Source organism: Physeter macrocephalus, chromosome 2 (genome assembly GCF_002837175.3).
Source record: "Physeter macrocephalus isolate SW-GA chromosome 2, ASM283717v5, whole genome shotgun sequence".
NCBI lineage: Eukaryota > Metazoa > Chordata > Mammalia > Artiodactyla > Physeteridae > Physeter > Physeter macrocephalus.
In genome coordinates, this window is record NC_041215.1 from 80,082,298 (window position 1) to 80,098,233 (window position 15,936).

The following is a 15,936-nucleotide window of genomic DNA, read 5'->3' on the forward strand; positions in this document are numbered from 1 at the left end:
CAGGTTCTTGCAAAGCTAAACAAACGCTTACCATATAATCCAGAAATCACACTCCTTGGTATTTACCCGAAGGAGCTGAAAACTTTTGTCCACACAAAAACCTGCACACAAATGTTTACAGCAGCTTTATTCATAATTGCCAAAAAAAATGGAAGCAAGACGGTCTTTCAATAAGTGAACAGAGAAACTGTGGTACATCCAGACAAAGGCATATTATTCAGTGATAAAAATAAATGAGCTCTCAAGCCATGAAAAGACACGGAGGAACTTTAAATACGCGTTGCCAAGTAAAAGAAGCCGGCCTGAAAAAATTACATACTGTATGATTCCAACTATATGATATTATGGAAACGGCAAAGCTATGGAGTCAGTAAAAAGATCAGTGGTTGCCAGGAGTTCAGGGGAGGAAGGGAAAGAAGAACAGGTAGAGCATAGGGATTTGTATGGTAGTGAAAGTTCTGTATGACACTGTGATGGTGGATACATGATGTTATGCATTTGCCAAAAACCACAGAACTGTACAACATAAAATGAACTTTAATGTAGACTACTGACTTTAGTCAACAATAAGGTATCAATGTTGGCTCATCAATTATAACAGATGTACTGTATGAATGAGAGATGTTAGCAGAGGAAACTATGGGCAGGGGCAGGAGAGGAGGGATTATATGGAAAATCTCCCATGGCCAGTGGCTGGGAATGGACATGCTCAGTTGCTACCTTTCAGAGAAAAAGAAATGCCTAACATTCAATCTGGCGTAGATTCAAGGTTGTTCCTGATGCCATTACTTCACATCATTTTCTTCAATCTTATCAAATATGTGGGCTTACCTAGATTTCCTCCTACTGGGTTGGTAATAATATCTCATTTATTTTGTCTTCTGTCTCCGTTGGCTGTAAGAGGTCTGTGATGGGAGGGGAGCGTAATGGAACTAGAAATATGTACTTGCAAAGGAAAGAGGCTCTTTACGATCACAACTCCTACTGTTTCACTTCCTGTATTCAAGTTTACAGTTCCTTGGTACCACCTATTCCAGTGCTCAAAACAAAGACAAATTGGAGAACCATGGCAACAAACCTTAATTTAAACGTTAGTTAAAAGAAAAGAAGTCCCATTGAGCTTTCCTTTGGCTGGGTCCTTCCTCCCACAGTGGGAGGTCTGACGCCAGAAGGTCCCCAGTTCCTCTCAGATTCCTGCCCTGACATGAGCTCATACTTTGATAACGAGATGCCGGGGAGGCATGCACAGCAGGCAGAGTTAGGTGGGCCACCGCAAACCTGGAAAATCTGAGATCTGTAATGACTTAGATTCCCTCCCCTACCATCCACCTCCACTGTTTTCTCCATGGTTCTTGGTAAATTTAACTGCTATGTATACATTTTGGTGAACGTGGACCAGCCTTGGATATTCAAATGTTGGTAAAACAGTTAAATTTTATGCTTATTTCTCACCCTGAAATTTAACAGTTCAATACTTACAACTAATACAAAAAAATAATAAAAATTATAAGCTAAGTCTTTTCATTTGGCATAATAATCATTAATGATTTAGAAAAATAATGGAAAGAATAACATAAGAAATTGTGCCTTTTTTAGCAGAGAGTTATTGTCCTAAGTTAATGAACCTGCTGGAAAACACACCTCTGTCAAAAGCCATCTTGACATCTTCAATTAGGTCACTAAATCCTGAGACTCGGTACAGTCCTTCAGAATTAAGACCTGTAGAAATAAAGCAGGGAAGCTAATTAGTTTCTTTGGAATTATGCCTTTTCTTCAAATTTTAACTTCTCATACTTTAGGCTGGGGAAGTAATGTGTCAGGAAGAATGATGAAATATACATGTTTAGAAACCTCTTCGTACTTTTCTCCTAAAATAAAACCATTTCACTCACAGTTCCTTAATTCTGACCTACTGTCACTTGAATATCTGTAATTTGGTTAATCATTTTGTCTAACTAGATCAAATACCTTAGGTCTTAAGGGAAATTATTTCATCACTCCCCTTACACCATAAATTCTTTTGCATAACAGAAGACTAAGATAAACTATATTAATAGGCATATAGCAGTTTTTCCCAAGTGGCAAAGAATAATTAGGGTGCATGCAGTTCTGGTTTTTGGTTTTTTGGCCTAGGATAGTTTTAAACAGAGCATTTATACCTTTGCTTTTTGGACCTAAGAAAAAATATAAAAACTGAAAAATGAACTGGTACCTACATATCAACTTTTATAGACAGGAAGCATCAACCATAAATATATTTTAAGCGTATTTCTTATAACTGGTTAAATGTACCTTGAAATCATGCTGGTTAATTACCTGTTAACTGATTTCAGACTTTCAGATAATTTGTTATGTGAAATCATTCCCCCTAAACTTGCAGAAGAAAACCTGGTTGTGCAGTGAGTTACGACTGCTCTGAACCTTGCTGGAAACACCTCACCTCGAGATTCAATCTCCCTGATGCACATGTCCACCACCATGGGCCGCTTAGTGATGTGGGCTTTCACGAGTGTTGTCAGGTCACAACTGTACACCTTCTTGACATGTTTCAAGTCTGGCTTACAGTCATTTGGGACCATCTTGGAACACTGCTTATGAACATTCAAACCACAATCTAAAGAATAAAGAAAGGAAAAATTCATTTTTATTTTCAGAATTTTGAGCATTCTGGAGTGTTTATTTTGGCAAGACACTCCAACTTGAATTAGGTTTAAAAGGGGACTAGCTTCCAGCCTGCAGAGTGGGGGAAACATTCTTCTCATTCTTTAGGAAAATTCTGATTTTAAGTTAGAAGACTAGAATTCTAGCTCATGTTCTGTCATGATCATTGTATGATCTCAGGAGAATACCAACCCAGGCCAAACAAAATTAGTAAGTGTTCAATTAAATGTCTACAAAATGTAATATTACACCAACTAGCCAACTAAAAATTTAAAGTTCCATTTCTTTAAAGTTATATAAAAAATTATATTCAATGTGGATATAACTGCATTTTAATAAATCTGATATGAGGTGGAATTGAACCTCCAAAAGTAAGAGTATCCCAGGGCCCTCTTAAATTGATGCTGCTCATGTTTGTATCTACTCCTAACTCTTTATATATATGTATAAGATAATGAATATAGAATACATCTAGTAGCTAAAAATAGCCAGTTATTATGTGTTACTACTATTATCTACAGCTTACTAATGCCAAGCACTATTCCAATTGCTTTACATTATTTACAGAAAACTCTATAAACCAGGTACTTTTATTCTTCTCTTTCATAAACCTGATGAAACCAAGCACGTACGTGTTAAGTAACTTACCCACGGCATTTAGTACATCTGAGCTGAAATTCAAGCCTACAAAGATTGTAGAGTCCACGATTTTAACACCTATACCATATTGCCTCTACTGAAGTTGTTCCTTTGCTTTGTCATTTTATTGGGTTATAGCTTCTAAGATGCCAGAACCCAAATATTTTCTAGTTAATATTTTGAGGTATTTTATTTTCAACAAGAGCACAATGGCATTTTAGAAGAAATAGAGAGGAATACAAATATTTTGCTAAATTGGACCTAAGAGACATGGACCATACCTGAATAATTTAACTAACAATAAATGTCACCTTTATGTTTGTTTAAAATATTACCCATTTGTTTTTAAGTTCATGAAAACTTGATGCTGACCTCTCATAAATCCAATCCAACTGAGGTACACACAATTTATAGCCAGATCTTAATGGATTTGAAAACCAAACAGTCCCACTACCACTGTCTGTGGTCCCTGAGCAAGCTTCAGTTTTGCTTGCTGTTTGGGCAGAAACGGGAGCATGACATTTACCTCACAGAATTGTTATGAGAATTAATAAGGCAATGCATTCAAGGTGATTTGCATATTATAAAATGTTAGACAAATACTAATGATCATCATCATTATTATGACTTTTGGTAAAGCTGAAATCTAGTTATATATATGGCAGTAACAGTTAACAAAGACAAGGAAAACTAGCCAAAACTTATAAATAGAATTGTTCTTTCATTAAATGTGTAGGTATTACCAACTTGAAAAAAGAACTTAAGGCTTGTGGTGATTCTAAGGGAAGAAGTCATGTGTACTGAGCATCTCCCATGTGCAAAAACAGGCTAGGTGTAGAGGGAAGCTGAGTCTTTGAACATGTGTGTGTAAGTGAACAGCACTGGCAATGGCACAGCCCATGCTAATAGTGTCCAAACATCGTCATCACTAAAGAACAGGTGCTTCTTTGAATACGTAAAGGCTGCCAGAGCAAGGAGCTCGATCTGTACCATCTGAAGAAATGACCCAACACTGTTCTGTGTAGTTAAATAATGTCCAAATGAATACATAACCCAAACCCCAAATTCCTCTTTATTCTATATTAGATATAAATAAGATTTCTGATTCAATCATAAGGCAACTCAATGGCAATGGCCACTTAAAGGACCTCATTTCCCCTGAAATTTTAATGTTTTGTATAACTTCTGTAATTTAGAGTTAGATCTAGAATCTATTAGTTGTGTGATTTTGAGGGGGTTACTTAAACTTTCTGTGCCTCAGTTATATAAAATGGGAATAATAATAGTATTTATCCATTAATATTAGATTATTAGGTTCTATTATTATGTTAATGAGGCTTTAATGTTAATACACATAAAATGCTTACACATAGTAAATTATAATTGTTTACCATGACTCTGTTACTATTTAAAAGAATGAAACATTTTGAGAGGCCTTTCCTAGGTAGTGCCCCAGGGTTCATTGTAAGGCATTGTCATAATCAGCTTAAGGTCAGGAGCTAAGCTGACTTCTAGGCAAATTCTGTGTTCGTCAGATGTGAATGCCAGGTCCTGAAAAGGACTTGGACGCTGGGGTTATAGCTGCTTCCTCATCTACACTGTTCTTTATACATTTCATTTACATAAACGTACCTCCAAATAGGTACATCATTTTTCTCTGACTGCTTTCACCAAATTTGGGGAGTCTTCAGCCACCAGTTTTTTAAATATCTTTCACCCTCTCACTCTTTATCCTCTCCTGGGACTCCAACAACACAAATGCTAAATCTTCTGTTACTGTTCTGCAGGTCTCTGAAGCTCAGTTCACTTTTAAAAATCTATTTTTGCTCTCATTTGAATTGGATAATATCTACTGATCTATCTTCAGCTTCACAGATTCCTTCCTCTGACATATCGTATCTACCATTGAGCCCATCCCGTGGGTTTATTTGTTAATAAAATTTTCAGTTCTAAAATTTACATTTAGTTCTTTCTTATATCTTTATTTCTTTTCTGATATTTCCTATTTTTTTCATTTGTTTCAAGAGTGTTTCTAATTGCTTCTTGGAACGTTTTTATGATAGCTGCTTTCCTTGTCTGATAATTCCAACATCTCTGTCATCTCAATATTGGCGACTGTTGATTGTCTTTTTTCATCTGAGTTGAGATTTTCCTGGTACTTGGTATGAAATGTAATTTTGAACTGAATCCTGGATATTTTGAGTGTTATAAGACTCTGGTTCCTACTGAAATTTTCAATTTTAGCAGGTAGTTAACCTGTTTAGATTTAGAATGCACATCCTGGCACACTTTCATAGGCTGTGTTTCAAATGTCAAACTAGGTTACAAAGCCTTTGTAATGCTATTGCAGTGCTGTTTTGCCTGCCAAACTTGTATGTTACTCAAATGGCAGGATTCTACCCTACATTCTGGGGAGGGAAGAGGGCCATATCCTAGTTATTACTGCAGGGTAGGGATGGAAGTCAGGGTTTGCCCACAAACCTGGTCGGGGAGGAGTGCTGTGCTGCATGGAACTGCAGGGAGGGCACGGAAGAGAGTTCCGATCATGGTCTCAGCTGCCTCATTACTGCAGGTCAGGAATGAAGACAGGGCTCTGCCCGTAGACTTGGGCTGAGTGGGTGCTGCTTCTACTATAGGCGGGGGGATGAAAGTCAGGGTTCCACCCACAGTCTCAGCCAAGGAGGGGTTCTACTTTCTTCCTGCAAGATGGTGATGGAAGACAGGGCTCTACTCACAGACTCACAGGAGAGATTGCAACCTTGTTACTGCAGAGTGGGATGGAAAACAGGGTTCTACCCACAGACTTCTGCTACAGCATCCAGCAGAAGTCCGTGGGTAGGGGTAGCAATGTGGCTTTATCATGGTGTTCACCTGGAGAATGGTAGATACGGCTAAAAGACTTCTGTCCAGCTTGGGTGCCCTTTTCCCAGGGCTTTGGCTAGGAAGAGCCAGCTTTTCTTGGGATTTGTCTGTGCCTATTGGCATTTATGGGTTGTGGGTATCTTTAATGCTCAGGCTGGGATACACAGGAGTTTCAAAAAAACCCAAAATCCAAAATACCACCAGGCAACTTGCTTTTGGGTTCCTTGAGTCCTGAAGTCCCTAATCAGCCTTCCTTCTTTTACCCAACTTTCACAGTCTTTTGATAATTGATGTATAAATTCTGTCCAGGGTCTTTTGTTATCATTATTGTGAGGAATAAAACATATTTATTCAACTCGTCTAAACTGGAAGAACTCTTACATAATATTTTAAAAGTATAAAAGTCAGCAGAGCTTCATTATCTAAAAATGTTGATGTGCCTCATACTTTGTGTACACAGAAGTCACAGATCCAGCTGGAAATGGCTGTTAGTAACAACCTACCCCAGTGTCGTCTTTTCACAAAGACAATGAAGCTCAGAGAGGCTAAGTGACTTGTTCAAGTTGCTCAGCCAGAAACTGGTAGAACTGAGATTTAAACCTTGGCATCCTAATTCCCAGCCTGTGCTCTTCCCACTGAGTGATATATATACCACCTTTCACCAGCAGTACACCATGTACGCTGAGTTATTGTTTTCAGGGTTGAAGATGAATTTGCTATTTTCAACCTCTTTTTCAATAATGTATGTTGTACCTATTATTTGTTGTATATACTTGAGTTTAAAAGGCTCTGCTATATTTTACTGTTACAGAAATCTATATGTGATTTGGCAAGGACTTTTAAAAAGCAGTGATAGGGCTTCCCTGGTGGCGCAGTGGTTGGGAGTCCACCTGCCGATTCAGGGGACACGGGTTCGTGACCCGGTCCGGGAGGATCCTGCGTGCCGTGGAGCGGCTGGGCCCGTGGGCCATGGCTGCTGAGCCTGTGCGTCCGGAGCCTGTGCTCCGTGGCGGGAGAGGCCGCAGCGGTGGGAGGCCCGCGTACCGCAAAAAAAAAAAAAAAAAAAAAAAAAAGCAGTGATAAAACCTACCCATTATATTCTTGTTTTGTCACATTCTTTCCTAAGTAAGTGGAAATCCACTAGAAGGTAAAACAGTAAAATTTGGATGCATCCACAGAATATCAAAACATCTGAATGGCACTAATGGTCTGATATTAATATTAACGTTTTTCCTTTGAATGTTTGCAGTTATCTCCCATTTTACACATCAGCAAATGCCTAATTTATTTGTGACTCAGTGAAAACTGGATAAAGAGATGACTGAGCTCAGATTTAAGTATTTAACAAGAAGGGAAATGTTTCCTAAACTGATATTCTTTCTTACATTTGGATAAGATTAAACTGTGGGACAATATATTATGCTCAATTTTAGAAATAAATTTCAAAGGCCAAATTTTTTGGCAGGATTGGATATGAAGTCCTTCAAAAGACCAAAGGATAGGGTAAAGTCATTAAAATGAAGTATCGTTATACCCTTAAGTTCACAGTGCAATATACCAGCTCTGCGCTTGCTCTGAAAATTGCTGCTTCAGGGACTAGCAATATATCAACATTTCAGGTTGCCATTAAGACTTTATTTGGTTTTCATACTTATTTATTAAAAGACTTTATTTGGTTTTCATACTTATTTATTAAAGTCATATAACTCCTATATAGTTCAATTTCTCCCAGGGAAGCTCTACAATATAAGTGAAAAAAAAAGTCCATAAAAGATTATTTCATTTATTGCATCTCTTGGTTTGGTAGGTTATTTTTATGTTACAATTAAATCACATTGCCCCCTCCCAATTCTTCAAGTTAATAAGCAAAGAATAAACACATGAAAGGAGGAATGAGAAATTCAAATCATATTTCATTCTGTCCTTATTAATCAAGTATTTCTATTAGAATACTAAATTGAGGTTACTTTCAGATTTTCTGGGCTTGATTTCTCTAAAAATCATGTGTGCTTTATATCTAAAAAGCACAGAAACCTATTTTTTGAAATAAATAGCTGATATTATTTATATTCTATTGATAGGATTAAGGGGTAATGTTAATGTGTGTTTTGAATGGAAAGGTAATCATTCATTCTTTTCTATGAGTGTTCCTATTTTAAATTAATTGCAAATAGAAGTTTTATTTTAAAACATGTCTCTTAGCTGTCCCTACCTCCACCTCCACGCCCACCCAGGAAAAGTGGGACTAGCCCATTTCTAACATGCATCAGAAGTCATTATTTTCACAAGCAAAATTAAGAAGAATACTTTGTTCTTTGGGATATTTATGAAAACATTGCTTTCAATTAAAAGGAGCTACATGAAAGTCATAAGCAAGTCTAACCAATTTCTCATTGGGTTACAAGGAAAAACAACTTTTTAGGTACAATCAAAGCAGTAATTAAAATAGAAAACATTACTTCCCCTTCTCCAACCTAAAAGTTAAGTGCTTGCATACACAAAGCAATAAATACATTTTATTATTAGGAAAAAAACTGCTGCCATTTTCTTTTGGGGGCCGGCAGCAATGATAATGATACGCTGGAAAAATGAAGTCACTTTCATAAATAACCAACACTAAGTTGATGTGTCTGATTTACAATTATTATCCGGCTTAACTTCTTAGAATATTTTGGGAAGGCTAAAATGAAAACAGTTCAGGAATGCTGGTGGAATAATGGTCTTTTTCATGAGAGAGATGTTTGGTGATCTTATAATAGATTACTTTAACCTATAAGCTTAAATTTCATAAAGAAAGGAAAAATGGTCTGGGAAAATTATTCCATCTGAACAACAATGATCCTTTGCGCTTAACTTCTGAAGACCACTTACTTTGCTCGTAAATATTTTAGTAGGAGGAGCACCACTCCCAAGCTGCAGTTAGATGGTCTCTCGCAACGTCATTTTACTCACTTTAAAGAAGCCTAAAGTAAGGGAGACTGTGGTAGGTGAGACGTTTAACGCCGACTGTGGAACCTCATGTTGTGGAATTTTGGAAAGATCATGTCTGCAATGACTGCATCCGCATGACTGTCCCTGCTGCTCCCTCAGCTGTCCTTGTCAGCTGTGGGTGTTGAGCAAGCCTAGAGCTTTCAGTACTGAAGGGACAGCTTGCTTGCTATTAGCTGGATTCAGTCTGATTCCTTCAGCTACTCTGCCACCAGCCTGGTGAATGGAACACCACCCAACACTTTGCATAATGTTAAAAAAAAAAAAAAAGAGGGGGGTGGTGGGATACAAAACTGCTGTTTTTGGCAAACATTCCTTTAAAAATTCCTGACAACCTCTCTTCTGCCTTGGTGGATTTTGAAAAAAGAAACCAGAACAAAGCAAGCTGTCTTAGGGATCAAAAGGAGATAAAGACATCTCTTTTCTGACAGGCAGTATTACTTCCATTTTTCTTTGGAAGTAAAAGCTTTAATGCTCAGTGGCTAATGTATTAGTCTCCTGTTGCCGCTGTAACAAATAACCATAAACTCAGTGGTTTAAAACAACATGAATTATCATGTAACAGTTCTGGAGGTCAGAAGCCCAAAATCAGTTTCACTGGACTGAAATCAAGGCCTTAGCAAGCCTAAGACCTCCTTCTGGAGGTTCCAGGGGAGAATCTGTTTCTTGCCTTGCCTTTTCCAGCTTCCAGAGGCTGCCTGCATTCATTGGCTCATGGCCCCCTTCCCCCATCTTCAAAGCTAGCAGCATAGCATCTTTGCTCTTTTCTGACCTCTGCTTCTGCTCTTATACCTTTTATCTGACTCAGCCTCTTTTGCCTCCCTCTTACAGGGACGCTTTGATTGTGATTACACTGGGCCATTCTGACAGTCCACAGTAATCTCCCCATCTCAACTTCATTAACTTAATCACAGAGTCTCCTTTGCCATGACAGGAAACAGTCACAGGTTCTAGGCATTAGGAAGTAGACATCTTTGGGGAGCCAATGTTCACCCTACCACAGTTAGTTCTCTCTCTCTTGAAGTTCTTAATTCTTTGCATTCTGTGGTTTTTTTTTTTTTTTTTTTGGGTACGTGGGCCTCTCACTGTTGTGGCCTCTCCCATTGCGGAGCACAGGCTCCGGACGCACAGGCTCAGCGGCCATGGCTCACGGGCCCAGCCGCTTTGTGGCACGTAGGATCCTCACGGACCGGGGCACGAACGTGTATCCCCTGCATCGGCAGGTGGATTCTCAACCACTGAGCCACCAGGGAAGCCCCCTGCATTCTGTTTTATATAAAGTAGATGGCTCAAAGGTCAGGATGAGCCACATCAGATGAAAGAATCCCACCGTCAATCTAAATGTAATCAGCTGTCATAGAAAATAGAAGTAATTCCAGTCCCAACCTTCCACATTTTAAAAAAATGGGTTGACTTGTTCTTATATTGCTCAGTAATAGGGTTCCAGTCACATAGAATATAATGCTTTTGAAGACAAGATATAACATAAAATGAAAAGGCTTTTCTTTACATTGTTGACCTTTACTCACAATAAAATTGGAGGCTATTCAAGTGGGTGGCTATGGGATGGGGTGAATCATTTTCTTTCTTCTTTTCCTTCACATTATTACTATCATAAACATTTCTTCTAAACATGATTTGGGGTTGTAGCATATAGCCAAAGATTATTCACATGTGCTGTGCTACTTCTCTGCTAACAGCTGACTCAGAATTTCCATGTAGATGGCCTTCACTCTTTCAAAATGTAAATGATAAACATCATCACTCTACTAAAAGAAAAGCTTTTGAATTAGTGACAGTCTTAAAATGTGTAAGAAACCGTTGCAGTCTCAGCTGGTCAAGGCTATGTCATAAAGGCAAACCAGGTTTATTAAGACGACCATTCTTCGAGCAGGTGATTTGTGCTTTGGAAAGGGTACTCCATTTGCCTTTGAAACACCACAACGATGTGGATGTTCTTAACTACACGACTATGTTCCGTTCAAAGGCTCAACCACAACCTTCCTCCAGTTCAAAGGCTCAATCACAACCTTCCTAGTGATAGGTCCTCATCCTGACTCTGGGTAACCACCAGCCAGAAAGATAATGTTGTCCTCATTTATTCTCTGGGCAGAGACCTGCAAATGGGGCTGTCAGCCCTCTAGGATGTTGGAGGAATTAGACTGGCTCTGAGCTGAGGCTCTCCTTGACGGACACCTCTGCACTGTTCAAAGTCAAGACGTGAGGAATTCTTCCCCCTCCTCATGGCAGCGAGTCCCTGAATGGATCTGGCTAGTGATACATGCCTGGAACCTTATCATGCCTTAGTGGTGCTAAGGGAGTTAAACTGAAGGAAGGGCAACTTGGAACGTTCACATGCAATGCATACCACACCTTGCTATTCAAAGAAAAAGCGATTTAGAAATAAGAAAAATCAAATCCCAGAAATTTCTGCACGTAATGGACAACAAAAATATTCCATTAGGAATCATGCCACAAAAGAAATGTGGATTTTTACAGTGCTAAATTTGACAGAATTACTTCAGTTACCATTTTGAAATACTTTACTCTTCACATACATTTTTAGAGTTAAGCTTCAGGCAAAAGACATGTAAGAAGGTATTTTTTAGTTTTACAATTTAAATAGCAGAAAGAAACTTCTATGACCTAACATTACACATCTGAAATTTAAATAATTATTTTTAAGCCTATACTAGAATTTAGAGCAGTTTGAATAAATGGCCAGTACTCAGTATAGTTGTTCTATACAAATGAATTTCACATGATGTGAATAACTACTTATTTCATAAAGCATTTCAATAAATCCCTGAGTTGGTTATTTCTTTATGTGGAAACCTTCAAGTTTCTAAATTTAAACCTAAAATACTATGGTCATATTTTATAAAGAGGATATGGCATATTCAAGATTTTAAAATGTCACAAACAAAATATTAGTGACTAAGTGGTTTTTCAGAATTTGGTAATCATCTTTTAAGATAAATTCACAGATTTTTAAAGCTTCAATCTGATTTCACAAAATTTAGTAAGGACAATTCAGCTTAACAAGTTATCTTTAAAATTCAGTTTCTAAGGCAACAATCATAGGTCCCTGTACACTGCTTTAAAAAAATCATTCTTATAAATTTAGTTGCTGCAACATCAAAGGCAAGGCAAATATAACTGCCTTACTTTTATCTCCTTTTATCAGACTTTCTGAACAAGACAACTTCTCTCTTTTTAACGGACCAGACTGCTGCCCATTAAGTACAAGAAGGTGAAGGGCAGATAAAATATCAATAGTCAAATTGGCTGCCTGAGAATCCAGCCTGTTGCATGTTAAGAGCAAACGGGGGTCCAGCCCATTGTATGTGCAGAATAGCAAAGCTCCTCATGAGTTACTCCTTATAGCTTCATAACTTACACAATCAGGCGAAAAGGGAAGAGCTCTTACCTGCACATCTCACTCCCTGAGCAATGAGTCCCCACATGAAGTTGGCACAGTATTCACACCAGTGCGGCCCCCTGAATGTGTGGACCTGAAAAAGAGTAGTGACAAAGTGGCCCAAGGGGAGATTACAGATGAGGAGATTATTTCCCTTCCAAGCAGTCATACACAAGCCATAGTCAGTATCAAGAGGCACAATATGGTTACAGTTAGAAAAACCTTGGTTGAGTGGAACTGCCAAGCAGTTACAATTTCCTTCAGAGCTTGATTTCCTCTTTGTTTTAGAAATGGTGATAAATCAAACCAATATTCTGCTATTTACTTTTGAAAACAATTCCTGCAGTGGAATTTTCCAACTGGTCCCCTCCAGCTGGAAGCAGTCTCATCTGTGCGCTATACAAGTACGCGCATATTCTGAGCGCTACGGCATGAAGGAGGATGAGGAGTAATGTAGAATCTGTCTGTAAGGATTTTGTCAGATGATCCACCTCCTGTCCTCTGTGACCACAGTTAGGGCCACGGGTGGTGAAGGTGATATTTAGTGGCTGGTTACAACAGAATCATCAAAAAGGGCTAATATCTGTTCAGAACCATTTGATACTATGTTAGCAAAAGAAAATGAATATATTTTAGAAACTGCAGAAGCTACAGTTGATCAGAAACCCTGTTTGAATATAGTAATTATTCACTCATCTTTCCAGCTCATAAAGGTTTTACTGCATTTAATTCTTTTATCCCTAAGAAAGGAGCCTCCAAAGAAGAAGGATTCAAATGCCAAGATACCTATAGACTTTATGGATAGGAAAGAGAAGCCATTCTAGCTTAACCTAAATGAAAAAATATTGGTAGAATAGAGAAGCAATAAATCTAAACCCCAAACATTAAAGAATAAAAGAAAAAATATCTTGAATATTATCAGTAACACTTTAAGACTTCTGAGCAAATACTGGCTGAAAATGTACTCAAGAAATAAGTTAAAAGAAAAGGGACAGGGAACAAGGAAGTTACTGATCTGTATCAAATTACATTTACTTGAGATAATTTCTTACATATATATGATTTCCTCCAGCAGAAAACAGTAATACAAGAGAGTGAAAATCACAAAGTGTGACAATTTGATTTCAACATAAATATCTGCCAAAACAGCTATGGCAAATAATGAAATTCACAGCTAAGAAATTAATAATGAAATTCACAGCTGTCATTTTTACTACTGTTCTATTTATGTAAGTGATTTTTAATTTGTTTGTTGGTTATCTATTTTACACACAGTAGTGTGTATATGTTAATCCCAGCCTCCTAATTTATCCCTCCGCCTTTCCCCTTTCCCCTTTGGTAAACATTCTGTTTTGGAAATAAGTTCATCTGTGTCTTTTCCTTCCTTTTAGATTCCACATATAAACGATATCATATGGTATTTGTGTTTCTCTGTCTGGCTTATTTCACTCAGTATGATAATCTCTAGGTGCATCCATATTACTGCAAGTGGCATTATTTCATTCTTCTTTATGGCTTAGTAGTATTCCATCGTGTGTGTGTGTGTGTGTGTGTGTGTGTGTGTGTGTGTGTATGTCTTCTTTATCCATTCTTATGGCGATGGACATTCAGGTTGCTTCCATGTTTTGGCTATTGTAAATAGTGCTGCAATGAACTTTGGGCTTCTTGTATCTTTCTGAATTATGGTTTTCTATATTCTAATTTCTATCTTTTTAATTATGGTTTTATATATGCCAAGGAGTGGGATTGCTGGATCATATGGTAGCTCTATTTTTAGATTTTTAGGGAACCACCATACTGTTCTCTATAGTGGTTGCACCAATTTACATTCCCACCAACAGTATAGGAGGGTTCCCTTTTCTCCACACCCTCTCCAGCATTTATTGTTTGTGGACTTTTTAAAGATGGCCATTCTGACCAGTGTGAGGTGATACCTCACTGTAGTTTTGATTTGCATTTCTCTAATAATTAGCAATGTTGAGCATCTTTTCATATGCCTTTTGGCTATCTGTATGTCTTCTTTGGAGAAATGTCTATGTAGGTCTTCTGCCCATTTTCTGATTGGATAGTTTGTTTGATATTGAGCTATACGAGCTGTTTGTATATTTTGTTGGTCACATAGTTGGCAAATATTTTCTCCCATTCTGTAGGCTGTCTTTTCATTTTGTTTATGGTTTCCTTTGCTGTGCAAAAGCTTTTAAGTTTAATTAGGTCTTATTTGTATATTAGTGATTTTTAATATATATAATAAATAAACTTACTTCAAACTTAAGAGGCTACTGAACATAAGACTTACCCTGAATGTAAGATACATATATTCCATTTAGAAAAACCATGCCAATTAATTTATGACATGTCACTGATTATAAGCTTAATCCCAATTTCAGAGATGTTAAAATGAAAAAAAAAGCATATAGTAGAATCAGTGAAATATGGTATATCAGAATTCGAAATACTACTACTGGCCAAAATATCCATATAAGGTAGCAGTGAATAACCCAGGGTTCATTCCAAGCAGGTATGTGCTTGTGACTCTGATCACTGCCAAGTAAGCTCAAGTACAAAATATGTTGATTTTGAAAAGGCAGCCATAATCCCTTCTATGTCTTTTATGAAAAAGGGTCAGGAATGCAGATACAGTTGCTTCTGGATTGTTAATGATGTTCAGAGGCTGTAAATTGAAAGCATTTCCTGGAGTTCCTGAAGCCGAGCTCAAGATCAACTTTCAGATAGTCTGTGATGTCTTTATTTTCTTCTGTGTTCCTCTGCGTGAATAAAACTGGATAAAGTATGTAATCTTGCTTTTAATCTGAGGCGAATGAGTGAAATAGATAGCGCTGACTCATATTTTAAAAGTTATATAATCATGAACTAGCTAGAGAATTGTGAAGTTATTTTTAGGGGAAGTCTCAGGATAATTCCGTTTTACTTAACTTGGTAAGGTTAATAAATTGGATTAGAAGTGTGGAGGAAGTCCGGTTTTGTACCTGCCAGTTACTCATGATAAAGGGTGTTAAAGTTCTACTGGTATGTAAACCACTGAAACAGAGGAGGGCTCTTGGCAAACACAGCTGGGTATTGAGATGTTGTGATAGAACCAATTCCCTTCCTCACCTTCACAAACCAGTAATGAATGTGGCCTTTCGAAAACCTTGGGGCATTTCTTCATATTACATATGCTAAAGGAAGGGTTTCACTGTCCGAGCGGCCCAATGTTCTCTAATAAGAGGATCACGCATGCATCTCAGAAAGTAATCTTCAGGAAATTGTTTTTTTTTTTTTTTTTTTTTTTTTTTTTGGTATGCGGGCCTCCCTCTGTTGTGGCCTCTCCCGTTGCGGAGCACAGGCTCCGGACGTGCAGGCTC

General features: G+C 37.8%; 1 protein-coding gene across 3 annotated transcripts in view; it reads right to left on the reverse strand.

Moving 5' to 3' along the window:
• CHN1 (chimerin 1) overlaps positions 1-15,936 on the reverse strand; it is a 192,661-nt gene that overhangs the window by 10,476 nt on the left and 166,249 nt on the right. For all 3 annotated transcript variants that reach the window (XM_024122322.2, XM_055088681.1, XM_024122324.3), the window contains 3 exons: positions 12,581-12,665; positions 2,441-2,614; positions 1,642-1,719 (listed from right to left, as the gene is read on the reverse strand). In XM_024122322.2, the coding sequence (XP_023978090.1) occupies positions 1,642-1,719; positions 2,441-2,614; positions 12,581-12,665 (337 nt within the window). The remainder of the gene's footprint in view (positions 1-1,641; positions 1,720-2,440; positions 2,615-12,580; positions 12,666-15,936) is intronic.